A 17,821-nucleotide genomic window follows, 5' to 3' on the forward strand; every position below is an offset into this window, starting at 1 on the left:
CTTTGAAAACCTGGTGTAACCTGAGGGGAAGATACTGTTTAAGTGGGGAACAAACTCTAATATCTGAGCTTTGCCCTTTTGTAGAAGCAGGCATTTGCATATACAAGATAGTTGATAAGCATCATCTGGAAAGTCCAGTCTCCCTTACGATCCCTGGCAGACTTCCTGGAGATTTCACAATACACTGACTTCTCTCATCTAAGGGCAGTGCTGAATATACAAGATGCACATTCATTCTTTCTTTCTCCAGAGTCTTCATCAGATAACTCTCAAATACGAAGGTCACCTTTCATATTACTGACACTCTAAAAACCTACAGCAATGCAAAGAAAAACATATAAATCAAGGTGAGACGGTTGAGAAACTCAGATCTTCAGCAAACATCATAAAGCTTCATTTTCATTATTAAATATATACCTCAAATATAATCAAATGCTTCTAACTTTATTTCTCTCAGTTACACAGTTAAACACTTAGCATAAACTGTTCATCTGACTGTGTTTTCTTTTAGGAATACACATACGTATCGGAAAATATTCATATTCCCAGTGTAGCATTGCTAGTAAAACTTCCTATGGCCACCTAGTGGCTTACATGGAATTGACCTATGAAAAATATTTAGGATTACATGAAGATCCTTCTCATCTAAAAATAAAACAAAAAGTACAAGTTTCATAGCTCTTGCATATATTTAAGATATAAATACTAATTTGTTCGCACAGTACATCCTTTAACACAATCTGAGAAATCAAATGGGGGAGGGCGTGAATTTTATGTGAGAAAAACTAGTAACAGAAAGCAAAATTAAAATGGCCCTTAAGGAAAGAAAATAAATTGAGGGAGCAAAATGTGAATTGAATTAATGATCTGAATGCATGAGTAGGTAAATAAACAATCTGCACTATGGTCACAAGTGTTATTAAATCTGTATATGAGAAAAAATGGAAACGGATACCATTAAAGAGAAAAAAGCAGCTAAATGCTTGCATAGTATGAAATGTTATGGAAATTCACCTGTTGTCCCCATTTTCAATAACTTAAATGAATATCACTTAAAACAGCACACAGATTAAAGACATCTGTATATATTTCAGATTTCAATATTAATGCCAAAAATACATAGTATGATTTTACATAGGATTTATGCTACATTAGAACACTAAAGACAAACATCACTTGAGTATTAAATGAAACATTAAATATTAAATAACTGAAAAATAAAATAAAAAGTGTAAACACTAAACTAACTTGGGAATTTGCTATTGCAACACATCCAATGAAGTGGTTTTAAACAGTACAAAAAGATTAGATTTAAGTATGTTTCCAGTCTACTTGGAATACACAAAGCTCATTCCAGAAACCTTTTAAAAACTGGTCCAGGATCACATAGAACCTTCTTTCTCTTGAGCGCTATTTTCCTTCCTTTACAGACTTAACTTTATACTGTTGTCTCTACCAATCTTCGCTTGTAAGAAGTAATCAACAGTAAAATGAATACTTTAGTTTGCCATTGTTTGCTAGCATCTTGGTGAAAACTGAGGATTTGTTGGAGATTCAGTGTAAGATTTGAGTTCATATGCAGCGCCGCTATCAACTTCCATGGATTTCCGAGAGAATAGGAGCCTTACATCTCTGTGGAGGTAGATCTTTCCAGATTTAGAACTCTGGAACCTGAAAAGATACAAATACCTGTGTTATCTAAAACAAAACTTGATCTTTAGCTATTATTGAATAAAATGCATTCCTTTAAGACGTTAAGGCCAAAACACATTTGAACTAACGAAATGAGTCAGTTAAAATGGAAGAAGAAAGTATAACCTAACGCTTTCTTTCTACTTTGTTTCTTTTGACATTTAAAAGTTCTGTTCCTAATCACCAATGCAGTGCACAGCTTTGAAAGTGCCATGGAATATGTGAAGTTCACACTGCAATTATGTACGTTGATGATTAAAGTTCTCAGCAATCTGAGAAAAAAATGCTCTTCTGTGAGCACTCCTGAAGATGTCCAAAGGGGCATCCTAAGCACACAGAAGAGGGAAGGTTCAAATATATACATATCAAATATATATTTCAGTGCTTATAGACATATTTCATTGCTGTCTTTATGAATGTAAAACTAAGAAGTTTACTACTGCTTTATACCACACACCAAATTTAAGTCCAGCTTGAGAAGGAGTAGGTACAGGGATCTCTGCAGGCAGACAGAAGTTTTTCTGCACAGAATAGGGAGCTATTTCAAAGACACTACAGTTCACTGGCCCAATCACCAATGTAAACAGTGGTCAATTCCTAGGCTCATTCATCTTTTATGCTGCAGCTAAACAGCCTAATTCAGGTCGGTCCTCCAAACCTGCCAGGAATGTGTCAGTTCCACTTTCCCTGAGATTTAACAACTGTATATAGTGAGAAAAGATCTGCATTTCAGAGAACTGTATTCTATAGTCTTCATCTGGCAGAACTCCCTAATTTCCTTCCCTCGACCAGGAAAGGCAGGAGAGCCTAAGGACCATTTCTTAGGGCAACTGAACTTTATGCCACTACCACCATGCCATGGTGAGGGAGAAATGTATTCCTACTGTAACAGAAACAGAAAAGCTACTGCTGTTGTCCTGACAAAATGATACCATTACAAATGCTGAGAGCAGTGCATGCTGTATTACCACATGTATTACAATCTGCACAGATTTTTAATAGGCATTTACTTATTGATACCGTTGAAGCAAAAGTAGTATCTCTAGAATAAACCTCTCCATGATCCAACTGAAACTGTGAGAAGTAGGAGAAAGACAGACAACTGTGGAAGATCCATCAAGGTTTCATCATCTGAGGAAGGCAGGTTGTTGAAATGGGTTCTGTGCCACTGTTCTGTTCAGAGGAGTGATGCAGAATAGCCTGTAGTCATCCCCACAGCCAGACAAAGGAAAAGTCTGTTCTCCCAGATACAGCTGTCAAGGGCATTAAATGCAGCAGGGTCCAGCAGAACACTCCTACTGGCTCCCACAGAGCTCTCATCCATCACTATTTATTCGCTCAGTGCTGTCAGTGTGAAAGCCCTTTACCTGGTAGGCAAAGGGGAGAAGATAATACCTTAAGAGAGGACTCTGGAGGAGAGCACAAGAAGGAAGAGTGAAAGGGACAGAGTATAGAGTGAACACCACAAACAGTTAATTCAGCATGTAGCTCATAAGACATTTTAAAAGGGAAAATTTTACTGAAAAGTCTATTGGCAGCGAAAGTATGACTGAAATTAATTCATATAGAATAGATCTAGTTATCAAAGCACCATCATAAAATAGATCTCAATTCCCATTTTACACATGGATCTTTCAAAAAAATTATCAGCAATCATTCTGAAGCTTGCTGTTTCCTATTGGTGATAATCCTGCAAGACTTGCTTTGCTCAGTAGATAATGGTTCCCTGTGGTGTTTCTGAGTGTGACATTTCACAAAGACTGAAGAAGGATAAGTGGGAGACAGCATCAGAGTTGAGGGGATTCTTCTCATCTCTGCATCCATCGCCTAATTTTTTGCTTTTAGGCATGTTTGCTGTAGTAATTGGGATTTAGAAATGTTGCTTTTTATAAAACAGATACATTGGAATAATCAAGAGACAACCATTACCTACAGCCTTGGGAAGTGGTGATGGAGTGGCCAGCATGAGACTGGCTCCAGAGCTGTGGCAGCTCCAGTAGTTTTGCGTAAAGAAATTAAAAAAACCCCAACACAACCTGCCATCTCTGACAGATGATGCCCCATGAAGAGTAACAGCAGATAAATATAAGAAGGCTTAAACACAAAAATATCAGATGAGCTAGAAAGTCTGGCAGAGGAAAGAAAGTGATACATATTACTGAAGAAATTATAAATACAAGCACAAAGCCCCTGTATGTATTTTACAGGCCATCAAAATTCACAGAGAATAAAGTCACAGAAATGGGATGATCACAAAAACATATGTAACAAGACACATTTTGTAAGTGGAAAAGACTATACAGCACAACCTATAACATCTGTAAGGAAAATCATCAGGACAAGGATACAAATAAGGAAAAATGGTGAGAGACCAGAAAGATCAAAAGGAACTAGTAAATCATTAATAGGAGGTGTCTTCAGCTTCCACCAATAAAGGTATCATATGTTGCATAAGGAAAATATTTAAAAAAAAACTTTCCCAACTTCTTGAGGAATCACTACTTTTAACAACCAGTTTCAAGCTTACCCTCCTCTAAGCCTGCAGTAACAACCCCTGTTTAGCTGTTAAGCAAGAACAATTGTGCTCCATGCAATTCCTGGCAGTCTGTCAGTAACTAAGGCTGTTGACCAAGCTTTAAGGACTTGGAAAGCACTGAGCTGTGGGCAGGTTGGCTGTTTAACTGCCTTTCACAAGGGTGCCAGAACGTGACCTAGAAACCAAGGGATGGTCACCATCCTCACAACACCAGGCAAAAACGAGGCACAAACAGAGCTGAACTCACGGCTCTTACGCTCAAGTAGGTTAATTACAACACAAAAAAATCATTGCTTCACAGAAAAGTTATCCCCAAAACATCTTCAAAAACCAACTTAAACTGCAGGTGCAACTCTTGATTTTTTATTTTAATAGCGAATAAAGCTCTGCTGTCTGTGCAAGTTACATTTTGTATTTCAATAGTGTAGCTGTGGGTACAAGTACAGTCTAATGGTGTATTGAACAGGATCTCAAACATACAGAACTGCATGCAGAAGCTGCATATACAATAAATCTGACACTTTAAAGACTGTTGTAGAAAATCTGGCCGCCAATGTTAAGCTCCAGACCTATGCAAGCACTTTTGCTGAATTACCACTTGAAAAGGAGCTTTCATAATGTGAGTGCTGACAACTGTGATTAAGGCCTCCCGAGCAGATGCGACCACAATGCAGCTCACTGGTGGTGACTTCATTTGTTTTTTTGAGCAAAATTTCAACGTGTAAGCTTAAGATGCTCATGTTCAATAACTACTGCAGCTACAACTGAAAGGCTGTTCTAAGTCAACTTGAGTAACAATAAATCTTAAATAATTAAATAAATCGTAATAATTAAAATTTTTTAGGTTTGTGTAAGGTTTCAGTAAAATGGGCTTCAGGAAACATTGCTGCTTTTAAAAATTAAGTTTTAAAAAACAATGCTTTAATATACTATTAAGATTTTTAAAGCTTTCCTAATTAAAATCCATCTTTAGTAAAGAAGGCTACTAAATGGACAACTGAATACTTCGTAAAATCGTAAGTGCTCAGTATAACAAAACACAAGACAGATCAACAGAAGCTACTGTAATATTTCAAGGAGTTCTGCTATTCTTACATTATGAGAAAGGACCCACTGCTTGGATTCATTGCTGAAGAAAAAACTTGTGGCATACTCTGCAGTTACTCACTTTCCAAAGTAAGCAGATAAGCATCATAATTATGAGAGCCTTTTTTCCAGTCAGAAGTAGATGCATTTCCAATTACACATTATAAATCCATGAGCTGATTCCTACCAGAGGTCTGAAAGCTGAGCTAAATTGTACAAATAGTCAAAATGAGAAGCATCAGAATGGCCACGTTTCTGTCTCTCAGCAGGTATCAGAAATAGGAAGCTCTTAAAAAAGACCTCTAGCTGTAAAAGATGACAGAGCAGAAAGCATACTTGCCTTCAAACTGCATTAAAGTAGAAACTGAAAGGGACAGAAGTGCACCACTCTTCATGCCTGTACACCACACCCCGCTGGCCACAGACTTTTGCCCACCACTGCAGCTGGTGCCTGTCCCCAGTTCCTCTGCACGGGTAGACCGATATTACAAGTGAACAGAGCCTGTTATTGGGGCTACACACTTTTTCAGAATTTACCCCTGAAGAAAATTTTTAAGAAGGTGGTTAAGTTAGACATGACAAGTTAGTGTGACCTGAAAGGATTAATTTCAATCCAGGCTAAAATTCATAATTAAAACACAGTTCCACAGCCTTATCATCACACTATTTTCACACTCCAGTAAACCAACACACTTTTTTTTATGCCTGTCAACTTTCACTTCATGGGAGAACTTGGCCTGGAATCACTGCTCTAGACAAAGTAGAGTTTGAAAAGTCTGCTGGTTAGAATTCAATGCTGCTAAATAGGAAAAGTAATATGTAGCAGAAATAATTCTGAAGAAGAGGGAAGTGTAAGATATTTGATTTTGTTCTGCTTGCTCACTTCAGAATGTCAACCACTGCTGGATTTCCAAGTGCTGCAGTGAAAGCACTGGGTCTGCACGTACAGGCTTTGGTTACTACAAAAATGCAAGCAAAAAATCTGCAAACTGCAGGAGGACAGAGCAAATTCATCATTCCCTCCTTTGTTTCCAACTGCAGTCTCCAGAACATCCTGAGAGCAGCAGCACAGCGTCTGGTTTCAGGCAGTGCTTTGTAAATCATTTAAGGAAGATTGAGTGAATATTTTATAAAGTGAAAGGCATTATCAGCGGTGTTGTATCATGAAACAGGTATTTACATTTTTGCTACTAAACACTGCATTTTTAGGAGTAACTCAGACTGCTTTTCATGTTACAAGCTATTCTGGTAAAGAGGTATGTGTGAAGCACTCTGGGTACCTTCCCTACCTTGATCCATAGTTTGGCTTTTGCCCATATAACATCTACACTCACTATTTCCTTTAGCCTCAAAAAAAGTGCATTGATTCAGCCAGAACAATATCTCTCTTGCTAAGAAAAGATTTAAGCTTTACAAAGCTATACACAATACTTCAATGCCAAGAGAGAGCTTTATATTTTGTGTTAACTTTGTTTCTACCAAGCAGAATCCAAATTATTCATTAGCTCTTCTTCCTCTACTGTCTAGCTTAAAGACCAAGTTAAAAGCATTCTTTTTTTCATATAAGTCTGTATACAGAAAGGCTGGCTGGGAAAGGAATTATGAATTAAATTTTGGCATGTACTTGTTTTTTGTGGGTTTGTTTGGTTGGTTTTGTGTTGGGTTTGTTGGGGGTTTTCTTTGTTTTGTTTTGTTTAACTCCAAGGAGCTTACCTCAAATGTATGAGGTAGCGTAGTAGCCTTTCTTCAGTCTGTTGACTATTTTCTTTATTGACAGTTCTCTTGATTTCTCGTCGCACAGGAACAGAAAAAGTTCTTTGCCGTAGGAATGTTTGATGATTAGCTGGCATTTCTCTCAAGTCATAGATCACCACAAACATCTTCACCACAGTTTTGTTAGGGTTAAATAAGGTCTGAAAAGACAAACAGTTCAATAAAACACTCTTTAGAGATGACAAATTTTAAAAAACCCCAATGAACCTAACCCAAACTCGATCTGCCAAAGTAGTTCTCCATGCACTTCGTTCCCCTGTCACATAGAATCTTCGATGGAAAAACACTGTGAAGTTTTCCTGTTAATCAACACTTCAGCTACTTGCAATTCCCATTTTAAAATATAATGCTAAAAACCAATCTATTCTGAATGAAACACTAGTATATGACTACTCTTACTTTGCTAATCTGCATCCCCGTTTTTGTTTATTTTTCCAGTCAGCTTTTTGTCTACACTGTTTTCCAGACACAACACACTCGCAGGAAGCACAGGGCTGGGCTCCACTCTTAAACCTGAAATTATGAATGTGTTACCTTGGATTGGGTTCTTAAAAGAACGGGTCAGTTCATTGATTCTAAGCAATGACTGTGATTTACTTTCTGTTTTTATAACAAAATAAAGGGTGGTGTTACAAAATGTAGATACAATTATTCAATCTTAATTGCTTCAGAAGAATTTCAGGATTTGCACTGTGGCCTAATTACTTCCCCATCACTTCTGCAAAGCCACAGTGTCCCCAAGTATTCTGAATCCCCTGTAATTGATTTTAAGTCTCTTCAGAGCACAGATGGGTTCAAAGGTTGGGAGTCTTTTTTATGCCACACACAGATTTCTGTTTTGAATAACTACAGTACCTACAGAGATGCACATTTCCACTGCTAGCTTCATGCTCATCTCCAACAACCTCATCTCCTCTGCATGACTTTCTTGATATTAGTGGTTTCAAGATACCCTTATCTGCTGAGTACCTACCACTTGTATTGTTCCTGAAGGCGGTACCCGATAACCCCTTTTACCAAGGGACTCTAAAGTAATTACACCCTAGAAAAACAAAACAAAACACACATTTAGTTCACAGAGAGATAAACAAATCAAAATGTTCTATTCATGTAATTGTATTTATTTGAAACGCAATCAGTAACGTACAGAAACTAAAAATAGAGAAGACAATGCATTTAAGATGCAGTTAAAAATCAACAGTAAGGGCCTTACAGATACTTTGGCAGACCATTAAAAACTGTGCAATAAGGGGTACATTCTCCTCTTGAAACCAGATCCAAGTTTCCACATCTTCTCCACATCAGGGAGCTATGAGGAAACAGAGCTTTCTTTTCAAAGCAGCTGGTAAGTTAAAACAAAAGATTTGTCTCCTCCTTTCCATTTCTGCATCATCTACGGTCACACCAATAATACTCCAAATCTCACAGAACTCATTTCTGCTTTTCAAAGGCAGCAGATGCACTTAATCTTCCATTCTAATCCAAACTTCAGGAACAATGACATCTGGTTTTGTACCAGCTGTGATCCCGAGTGCCTCACATGGTCTGAAATGCTGCTGAGGCCTCCCTCAGGTATTGCCCCAGAGCATGTCTGATCAACCTGCAGGGCACCGCTGTTGTACCCCACTGCTCTGGACTTAAAAAAAACCCACCAAACAAACAACCAAAAAAAACAAGACCCCAAAGCAGAGAAACTAGCTATACAAACAGGAACAATGTTTCTGATGATGGAGGCACTGCACAAATGCTGTATTAATCCTGGGAGACTCAGCCATAATAGCATATTTAGAGCATGTGGGAAAGCCTGGAACAATGAAACCCAGCTAGGAAAATAAGCAATGCTACTTTAACCATTTGAGGAACATCAGAATCCCTTCACCTCCTGGAAAATCACGTGAAATAATCTAGAAAGATGAAAGCAAACAACAGATACTTCTTTGCAGTGGTGAAGACATACACAAGTTTAAACTCAAAATTCAAAGCCCTTACTTAAACTCTAAGCAATTTTATTTTTCTGAATACTTTTCAAAATCGAAGGTCATAAATATGGTAACTGCTATGAATTTAAAATCTAAATATTGGGATAATCAGATGTTCATTGCTTTACTTAACATGTTTAAACAGACCCTTTACCATATATTAGACAGATAATACACATACGAAAACCTCTGAAAATTGGATCAGTCACCTAGGTAAAACTGAGATTCCTTAATGGGCATTCAGAACAAATCTAGCCTCTAATTCAGTGCTGGCACTGTTTGCTTTTTACACTCGTGCTGTCATTGTAGAAATGTGGAACAGAATTAGCACCCAGAGACAGAGAACACAAATATCATGTTGGTGCAAACATCAGCAAACCAGGCAGCTTGTGAGAGTGCCATGTGTCACGACAGCTCAGATAGTATTTGATTTAAAAGAAAGGGCTGAATAACTTTCCAAAGTATAAGGTCTCCCTCAGCAATTGTACCTTGGGCTGCACCTAGGCCACTTGGGCAGAGTGGTTAGTTGCCCAGGGCAGCTGCTTGTTGGGACAACAAGATGTATCCCATTAAGTCCACCTATTGCCTCATGGCCTATTTTAAGTTAGATGGATAAATGGAGATGGTGGGGGTTGATCACTGCAGTGCAGAGGAAGACAAATACGTTCAGTATCCCAAGATGAGAACAGTTGAATGGAGGGGCAGAGAAATCAAGGAAAAGTACTAGTTTGGGAAAGGAAGGAGAAACAAGAGAACTCCATCACAGAGAGTTGAAAATAACCCAGGTCCCTGCAAATCTTCACTTCCTGAACCTTCTACTCACCAAGCTTTTGTTCTTCACCTCCACATATCAGAATTTATTTAAAATAAATCCGACCACACACTTACCATGTAAGGAGAGGGCGCATTGTCATCTGAAACGCTGTAGAATGACACTTCAACTGGCAGAGTCATGTGCGTGGGACAAAAGACTCCACTTGCTCCCACTTCTGCTGTGAAACCCTCCACGACGCCAAGCGGGTCCAAGCGAAAATTCAGGACAGACTCCTGAAAAACAAAACACATACAGCTTAGCTTGGGAACGCCTCAAATAAAACACAGCAAAAATAGGCAGCAAACAAGGAAACTAGCCTGTATAAGAATTTGGGTCTTTCATAAGATGACCTGCCAAAAATCAACACTAAGGCAAAAATCATGAACGGCGGAACATTTGGTATGATGATAGTGGTTTAAGAGAAAGCATCACCCAAATCCTGTCTTCATCCTACTGAAACTGGTGCAAAAGCCCACAGAGAACTTTACTGCATCAGGATCTATGCACAATTTTTGACATATACTAACTGAAAAAAAAATGACTAGAATCTGTAACTTTCCTCAACATCTTCAACTCCGTATTTCACAAGACAGTACAATAAAACCCGTTAATGCACTAGCTGTTAGTTGCTGTTATTTGACATGCTACATGAAGTAAAGAGCTGGAGATTACACTTCAAAAACATTCTGTTCACTACACTCATTTAACACAGCTTTTGTGACATACTAAGTAGACTTTAAGAGGAAAAATGTAAATCCTTTTTCTAGGTAAGTACATTATAAACATGAACAATTACAGGTTATTAAATCTCATTTAAGGCAACAGAACATCTTCTAACTTGACCATAGTGGGAAATAAAAGCTTAAGCAACTCATTGTATCTGACTCTCTGAAACAGAAGATGTCTGGGGCATGAAAGAAGTGCCTTTACAGCTGGAAATTAAAACAAATTTTATTCAATTTAGTTAGGAACTTTTACATTCTAATAAGCCTGGAATTATTCAAAGAAATGTACTTTTAAAAGCAGTACAGAAGAATACTAAAAATACCACAAGAATTCTAGAGAATATGCAATACCTCAAAGTTTCCCAGAAGGCTAAGACTTGTTACTGGTGGAGCACTAGAACTTAGAAATGGTTTCCCATGGCTGTCTGGATCATCGTCTCTGTTTATACATTGTTGTGGGCTATTAAAAAAAGACAGAATAAATATAAAGGATAAACACATTTGCTTTTGTCTTCTGGGTATACACAGCTCTAGAAAGAATAATTTACTTAGGGTATTACACAATGCTGTCCTAAAGAAGTAACAGTTGAACACTGCCTGCTAATACTTGAGCAAAACATTTTCTAGTTAACCGAAAAAAATATTTTCACTAGTTTTACATTACAAGGAATAAGGACAATAAAAATGTAACTTGTTCATTAACTCCATTAGCTGGAATCAAAGTATCAGATTATTTTCTCTTGTATGCAGATACTTTTGTCTCATATCCTTAAGTTTCCAACATCAAACTACCATACTAAAAACTGTTTATGTTACATGTAGTAACATATAAAGGGTCACGGCTGGCTCCTTTTAAAAGTTTAGTTTTCTGAACAATTTAAGGCAAAATGCTTAACATGTTCAACATTAAGAACAAAATATAACACAAAAATAACACTGATTTCAAGAAGAATCAAAAATTACTTTCTTTTCTGTTTGAAAATTCAAGTGTATATGACAGCATATCTACCCCTGCATGGGACAGAATTCATTCTGGCAGCAGCTCTCATACCATGGTCATGTCCCAGAGTTGTGCTAACCTGGAAACTCCCAAGGACAACTCAGCTGCCAAGCCTTGTGTCTAAATAAGGATTCTTTTGAACAGCATTTTTTGTCTTTGCTAATGTGCTTTGTTGTTGCATATAGGTATGAACATACATTATGCCTCCCTCAAAATTCTTCATGTTTCTGGTAAATAAAACATACCTTCTTGCAGACAGACATTTCAAGTGCAGCAGTGATGAATCCAGATCAAAGCACCCAGACTGTGTTTTCCTTTGAGGAACCTCAAGAAGGAAAGAAGATGCTAATTTGAAAACTGAGCTGCCAGTACAGGCAATTTTGCCAAGTAAGCACATTTTGCCAGGACTTTTCATGACATTACAAAATTATAAAAACAGAGCAGAAGAGAGTAATTCCTATACATTTTAAACTTAGTGAAGAAAATTCTAGAATTATTAATGATGAGACTGTAAATTCTGATTAACAGGAAGTACCTAAATAAAGACATTCAGGAGGCTGATGTCTCTTGGAACAGTACAGAACATTACTAATAAACAGGCTGCAACAATTTCCATCCAATTTCCCTGAAAATATGACAGCCTTTATAAGCACTAAAGAATAAAGCATATTATGTGTTGATTACAGAATGTCACTACTTCAGTAATTTTAACTGGGACTGCCTGTTTCTTTAAAACTCCCAATAACCCACCAAGAACTGTAACAGTTCCCCAATGTCTGTCTTGTCACAGCAGCTTTGTATCACTAAGTCATTCAGTGACATCTCTGGTTGCTGAAAAATGTACAGTACAAACTGTTCACAGAAAAAAAAGCTTTGGAATAATAGGCAATCAGGTGTTAAAAATTCACACAAAAACTCTTAAATGACAAAACATTAACTTACACTTAAAATACAAATCTTCAAAATGCTTTTCTTTGTGCTCTAAAATAGCATTAAAGCATTTTTTCCTATGGATTTTTCTAATGCCACCTTTCGCTAATCTTGATCGGATCTCAACAACTACCTCTTTAATATTTTCTTTTCCAAAATTATTGTTCAGCTTCATTTAAGTGTTAACTCTCACTCAAAAGAGTATTATTCACTGTGACACAAAGTAAGGACACACACTTCACCTATGTATTTTGTCAAATTTTATACCATACACAGACATTATAATAACAAAATACTCCCTTTCTCAGTTAAAAGATAATTTCAACAATAACTTACAGGACTTGAAAGCAGAGGCAGCCCAGTTCTGGGATGAAAAGCCCTGGTTGAAGTTCCATCCAGGGATCGAAAATTATGCTTCCGCCACGTATTTGTGTGTTTTAGAGATGGTGCCTTCTGTCACCAAAACAAATTTGCTCAGGTTATCAATGGGATATTTCAATGGCCCATCATGATAATGCTTGCTGTAACAGAGAAGACTCCTGCCCCAGGTGGATCTGCATCACACCAGCATGTAATGAAACATTCAGTATAAATTCCCCTTGACTCAATCTACAACTACACAGACTGCTCACTGAAGATCACATACCATACTCAGACACTGGTGTATTTACAAAAAACCAGGATGCCTACCAACCTAGGGAAACTGTCATTTGTAACACTATCAACCACGACCAGAGTAAAACCCTGTTCTTCTCAATGTTACACTTATGAAGGTGTAGGGGAGGCACTACTGACCAAGCTACAGAATCACACAAAATCATTTAGGTTGGAAAAGACCTCCAGGATCACCAAGTCCAACCTCTGACTGATCACCTTGTTAACTAGACCATGGCACTGGTCATTTCTTGAGCACCTCCAGGGATAGTGACTCCACCACCTGCCTGGGGAATCCATTCCAATGCTTAACCCTTCCTGTGAAGAAATTCTTCCTGAGTTACTTCAGACCAAGAAGACAATAGTAACATACTGCTTCCTACAAGATCAGCTTAAATCCCTCTTCATATTGGTCCTTAGAAGATATAGGGTCCAAGCTATCTGACAGCTACAGGAATTAGTCTCTTCCCCCACGTATTTACCTGTATGTCTGGGTTCTTCTGCCGCTCGCACTTTACTACATTGTCTTCTGTAGGTTTCTTCTGAGAAGTGCTTTGAAAATCGAGGCCTGTTGGGTCTTCATTCTCATCATGTGCAGTTTTTGTTTTATCTTGTTTGGTTTTGTTTTTGAAACTGTCATGGTCTTTACTTAAATAATTTTCAATACTAATAAGCTGAGTATTTTGCTCATAAATATTTGGGTTTTTTAAGTCTTTATCTAAACACTTGAGATCATTTTTGTGCAAAGAGTCAGATACCGGCATCACGTTTGCTTTTTTTGTACCTTCAAGTATTCTGCATTTATCTATCTGTAAATTGTTAAAACTGTCTGTGCCATTGTTCTCACAAACAACTGTTCTTTCTTTAAGTTTATTTGTGCAAATCTGTTCATCAATGCTGCTGCAATTTGAACCCTGTTTAACTCTATTGGTTATCTGGTCTTTCTGTGCATGACCAGAATGTATTGTTTCCAATTTATCTGGAAATTCAGATTTATTTTCTTTAATACATGATGATGACGTGTGAATGTTACTAAATGCATGAGAAGTTTTATTTGGAGTCTGATGAAATGCATTTTGGACAGCTTCACTGGGTTTTGCTAAAACCAGTTTTCTTCTTGCTTGGAGTTTCAGAGAAGTCTTCGATTCTCCATCAAACCTAGAAGGACTGATGGGAGTATCAGGTGTCTTTGTCCCTGATTTACTGCTGTCTTCTAACAAAGAAAAATTGGATTTAGCAAAAGAAACAGAAGACGGCTCCTTGCCTTTCTTCAGCAAATTTTCATCCTCATATGTACTTCGGAAAATTTTTGAAGTAACTGGACTCGCCTCGTGCACTTTGAATGGACGTCCAGCAACATGAGAAGTAGCTGGATCACAATGAATCAAGTGTTGGGCAATCCTTGCTATCACCTCCTGCCGCTCCTGGAGCAGAGAATCGATCAGGGGATTACTCTCTCCTGCCGACTGACGGCCACAGTGGTTCATTGGAACACGGGCATCGAGCAGTGTGACCTCTGGTACTGCTCTAGTTTTGCCTTCACCACCATCTTCTTGTATTGCATTGTCTGAGTTGGCAGTAGGAACAGGGGAGGTCTCCTTGCCTTTCCTTGGCAAGTTCTCATCTTCATAAGTACTCCGAAAAGCTTTTGGTGTAGGCGAGATGTTCTCATGTGTGTTGAACGGACGTCCAGCAACAACTGGTGAAGTAGCTGGATCACAGTGAATCAAGTGCTGAGCAATCCTTGCAATGACCTCTTGTCGCTCTTGAAGTAAAGAGCCTATCAAAGGATTGGTTTCTCCTGTGGGCTGATGAGAGCAATGACTATTTGAAACACGGGAATCAACTAGAGAAAAGGATTTCAAAGTTCTGACCGGTGTTTCATGAGGTTGTGTCTTACTGTCTGCTGTAGCATTATAGCACTGAACTTTAGACTGCGATGCCCCAAAGTCAGATCCAAGTCTGGTAGATGGATAAAGTTTTAAATTTCTGATAGATGTAGTAAATTCAGGCATCTTTTTCCATTAAGTAGGCCTTCAGATGTCCTTGTCCACGTCTGTTTCCCACGGAAACACTGCGGACTGGAAGTACTGCCTTGCTGTGCAGCACTGGAGTCACTGTGCTGATGTAACTTGCGCTCCTGCATTCGCTTTTCATAAAAGCTGAGGTTGGTGTGAATACTGCAGGTCAAAACTGGGTAGTTCGATTGTCTGGGCAAGGACTGGACGCTGACTCTCAAGGCCACATTGTGAGAAACATTAGGAACAGGAAAGACATGCTCAGTGGGTGTCTGGGAGAACGTCCATTGCAAGTCCACGTCTGCAGCGCTCACCCTGAAACAATACAGAAGGGCATTTACAGAAATTGCTAAATGAAGAGTCTTTAATTATCTACTTCACAACACAAATGTCTAAGAAAAAGCACTAGAGACATCAGCAACTGCTGTACTTTGCAAGGTTTATGAATCCTATAAAACTGCCAAAGTACCAGGCCAACAACATGGCACCTTCTAAAAACAAACAGGAAAACAGGAGAGAAGAATGATTTTGAGACAAGCTGCAACAATCTGCAAACAACAAATGAGTTTTTTTCTGTTCTGGGCATACCTGTACAGGATGTTTCGGGGAACAGCACCATGTGAAACACTCAGCCACGCGCTCAGCTGAGAGAAGAAAACAAAGGAGCGAACTGCCAGCAAAAGGGTTTTCTCCTCAATAAATCTATCTCCACTCCTAAGACATTTAAGGAGAAATACATGGACATTGGTCAGAATATTCAAAGAACTATTAGAACTAGAACACTCTCAGATCTTTGGCCGGAAATGAGACACAGGTGAATCAAGCAAAGCAATGAAGTTTTGAAGATTTCAGAGCCTGATTTGTTTTTATCCACATTAGAATTTACACCACTTAACATAACAAAAGTTAAATGTATTAAAAGGACAGTTTTCAGCTAGGAGCTTTTCATACTCTGCATTGCACAATGTGCACTGCAGAAAGTCTGAGCACAGGAAGACTAAAACTGAAGTGCTTAGATTTCACTAGTAAACAGTGGTTTTCTTACATCAGTCCTCATGGCAAAGGGCCAGTTCAAAACTACTAACCCATTACTTCAAGAACTGAAACATGACAAGATTCTTGCAACTATCAGCTTATCCTAATATCCAACTTACTGTCGAGGAACTGGCTCCAAAATCCACCTTTCTAAGAGCAATGCATCTTGTTTGACTGCAGGATCATTTAAATCATTCCCCTCGGTGGTGGGCCCTTCATCACTATAGCAACAGTCTGGAAGTAGCATCACTTCTACCATGATTGGAATATTGTTCTTCCACAGTAGCATAACCTCTGATCTGGTTCGCCTGGCCTGACGACACTGAGGGAAAGAAAAATGTCAACATACACAAGCCATAAAAATACTAGCCAGATTTAAATCTAATTTAAAAGCATATTCCAAAGTCCTAGAAAAGGTAAGGGTTGAATTGTGTAAATCAGGCTCCACCAAATCAGAGATAGGATGCCAGAGCTATTAAATGAAAAATAATTAACAAATCTTTCACGGCTGCCAATTGAGCAACTTCTGCAGAAAATTAAAAAAGCTCATAAAAATACATTTCCCCAACCACTACACTTTGCTACCTTGTAGCTTTCTCTCCACAAGGCATCTTGTTGGATAGACACACTCAAGCAGTATCTTTATAAATTCTGTGTCTTGGAGCAGGTTAACTTCTGCATGAATATAACTCAAATTCCCACAGGACTTAAGAACTTTTATTTGAGAGATGGGATGCTCCAACCTTACTCCCAAACAAACTGGCTAGATTTGATGTGCTTGTGTTTTTTGGATCACTAACTTTTCAAGAACACCTGGAAAAGCAAAAAGTTAGGCAAGTCAGCCTACATTTTCTCCAAAGAAACCCCAGACCAAGAATGCTAAGTATAGCACTTGCCATTTGCATAATAAAGACTCAAATAGGTACTGCATTCAGGTAGTCGTGCAGAATTTCATGTTCAAGGATAAAAGGCTTAATGATCTCTCATTTTCAGGACAGATCTATTATTAGTAGGATACTGAATTACATACTCCTTTAAATGCAGGACTGACAGAAAGCAGTTGTTGCTCATGTTTAACTGCACTCCGGGGTTCTGGCTGACTTAAATCAAGGATGCACACCAGGACACTTGAAATGGGTCCCACCATACCTGGGCCAGTTTGTCGCTGCATTCATGCTTAATTGTTGGTGGCTGACTCGACTGTGCTGGGGGGCAGTGAAAGCCCTCTGTCCTGCCCTTGATGGAATACTCTGGTGTCCGACCTTCCGTGATCAACAGGGCCAAGGATACCAGGAACTCCTCAGCTTCATACTCAAAGTATTCATCCAAAGTATCTGCCATTTCAAAAAGACAAAAATTAATGACATCTGCTGTATAACAAGCTTTCAGCTGTTGGCTGACCCTGCAGTTTGTTTCAATTCACACTTAAAATGAGAGAGGGAAATGGATCTTTTTATCAGACTGGCTTCACTCCCCATAAAGCCCACCACCCCCTGCTCTACCACCACAAAGCAACTTTCTTCATCTCATAACGTTGTCACTACAAGCAAAGTTCGAAATACTCTAAAGAAAGCTTCAT

General features: G+C 38.5%; 1 protein-coding gene across 1 annotated transcript; it reads right to left on the bottom strand.

Moving 5' to 3' along the window:
• Nucleotides 1-365: 365 nt before the first annotated feature.
• Nucleotides 366-17,576, bottom strand: FAM214A (family with sequence similarity 214 member A). The gene is given in 12 exon segments (XM_029958688.1): nucleotides 366-1,671; nucleotides 7,028-7,227; nucleotides 8,061-8,129; nucleotides 9,955-10,113; nucleotides 10,957-11,065; nucleotides 11,851-11,930; nucleotides 12,872-12,988; nucleotides 13,672-15,206; nucleotides 15,209-15,522; nucleotides 15,796-15,921; nucleotides 16,362-16,564; nucleotides 17,392-17,576. Coding segments are annotated over 11 exon segments (3,033 nt in total). The 5' UTR covers nucleotides 16,532-16,564; nucleotides 17,392-17,576; the 3' UTR covers nucleotides 366-1,517.
• Nucleotides 17,577-17,821: the final 245 nt, after the last annotated feature.

This window comes from Manacus vitellinus, unplaced genomic scaffold (assembly GCF_001715985.3).
Source record: "Manacus vitellinus isolate BGI_N305 unplaced genomic scaffold, ASM171598v3 scaffold_16_pilon, whole genome shotgun sequence".
NCBI classification, from domain to species: domain Eukaryota; kingdom Metazoa; phylum Chordata; class Aves; order Passeriformes; family Pipridae; genus Manacus; species Manacus vitellinus.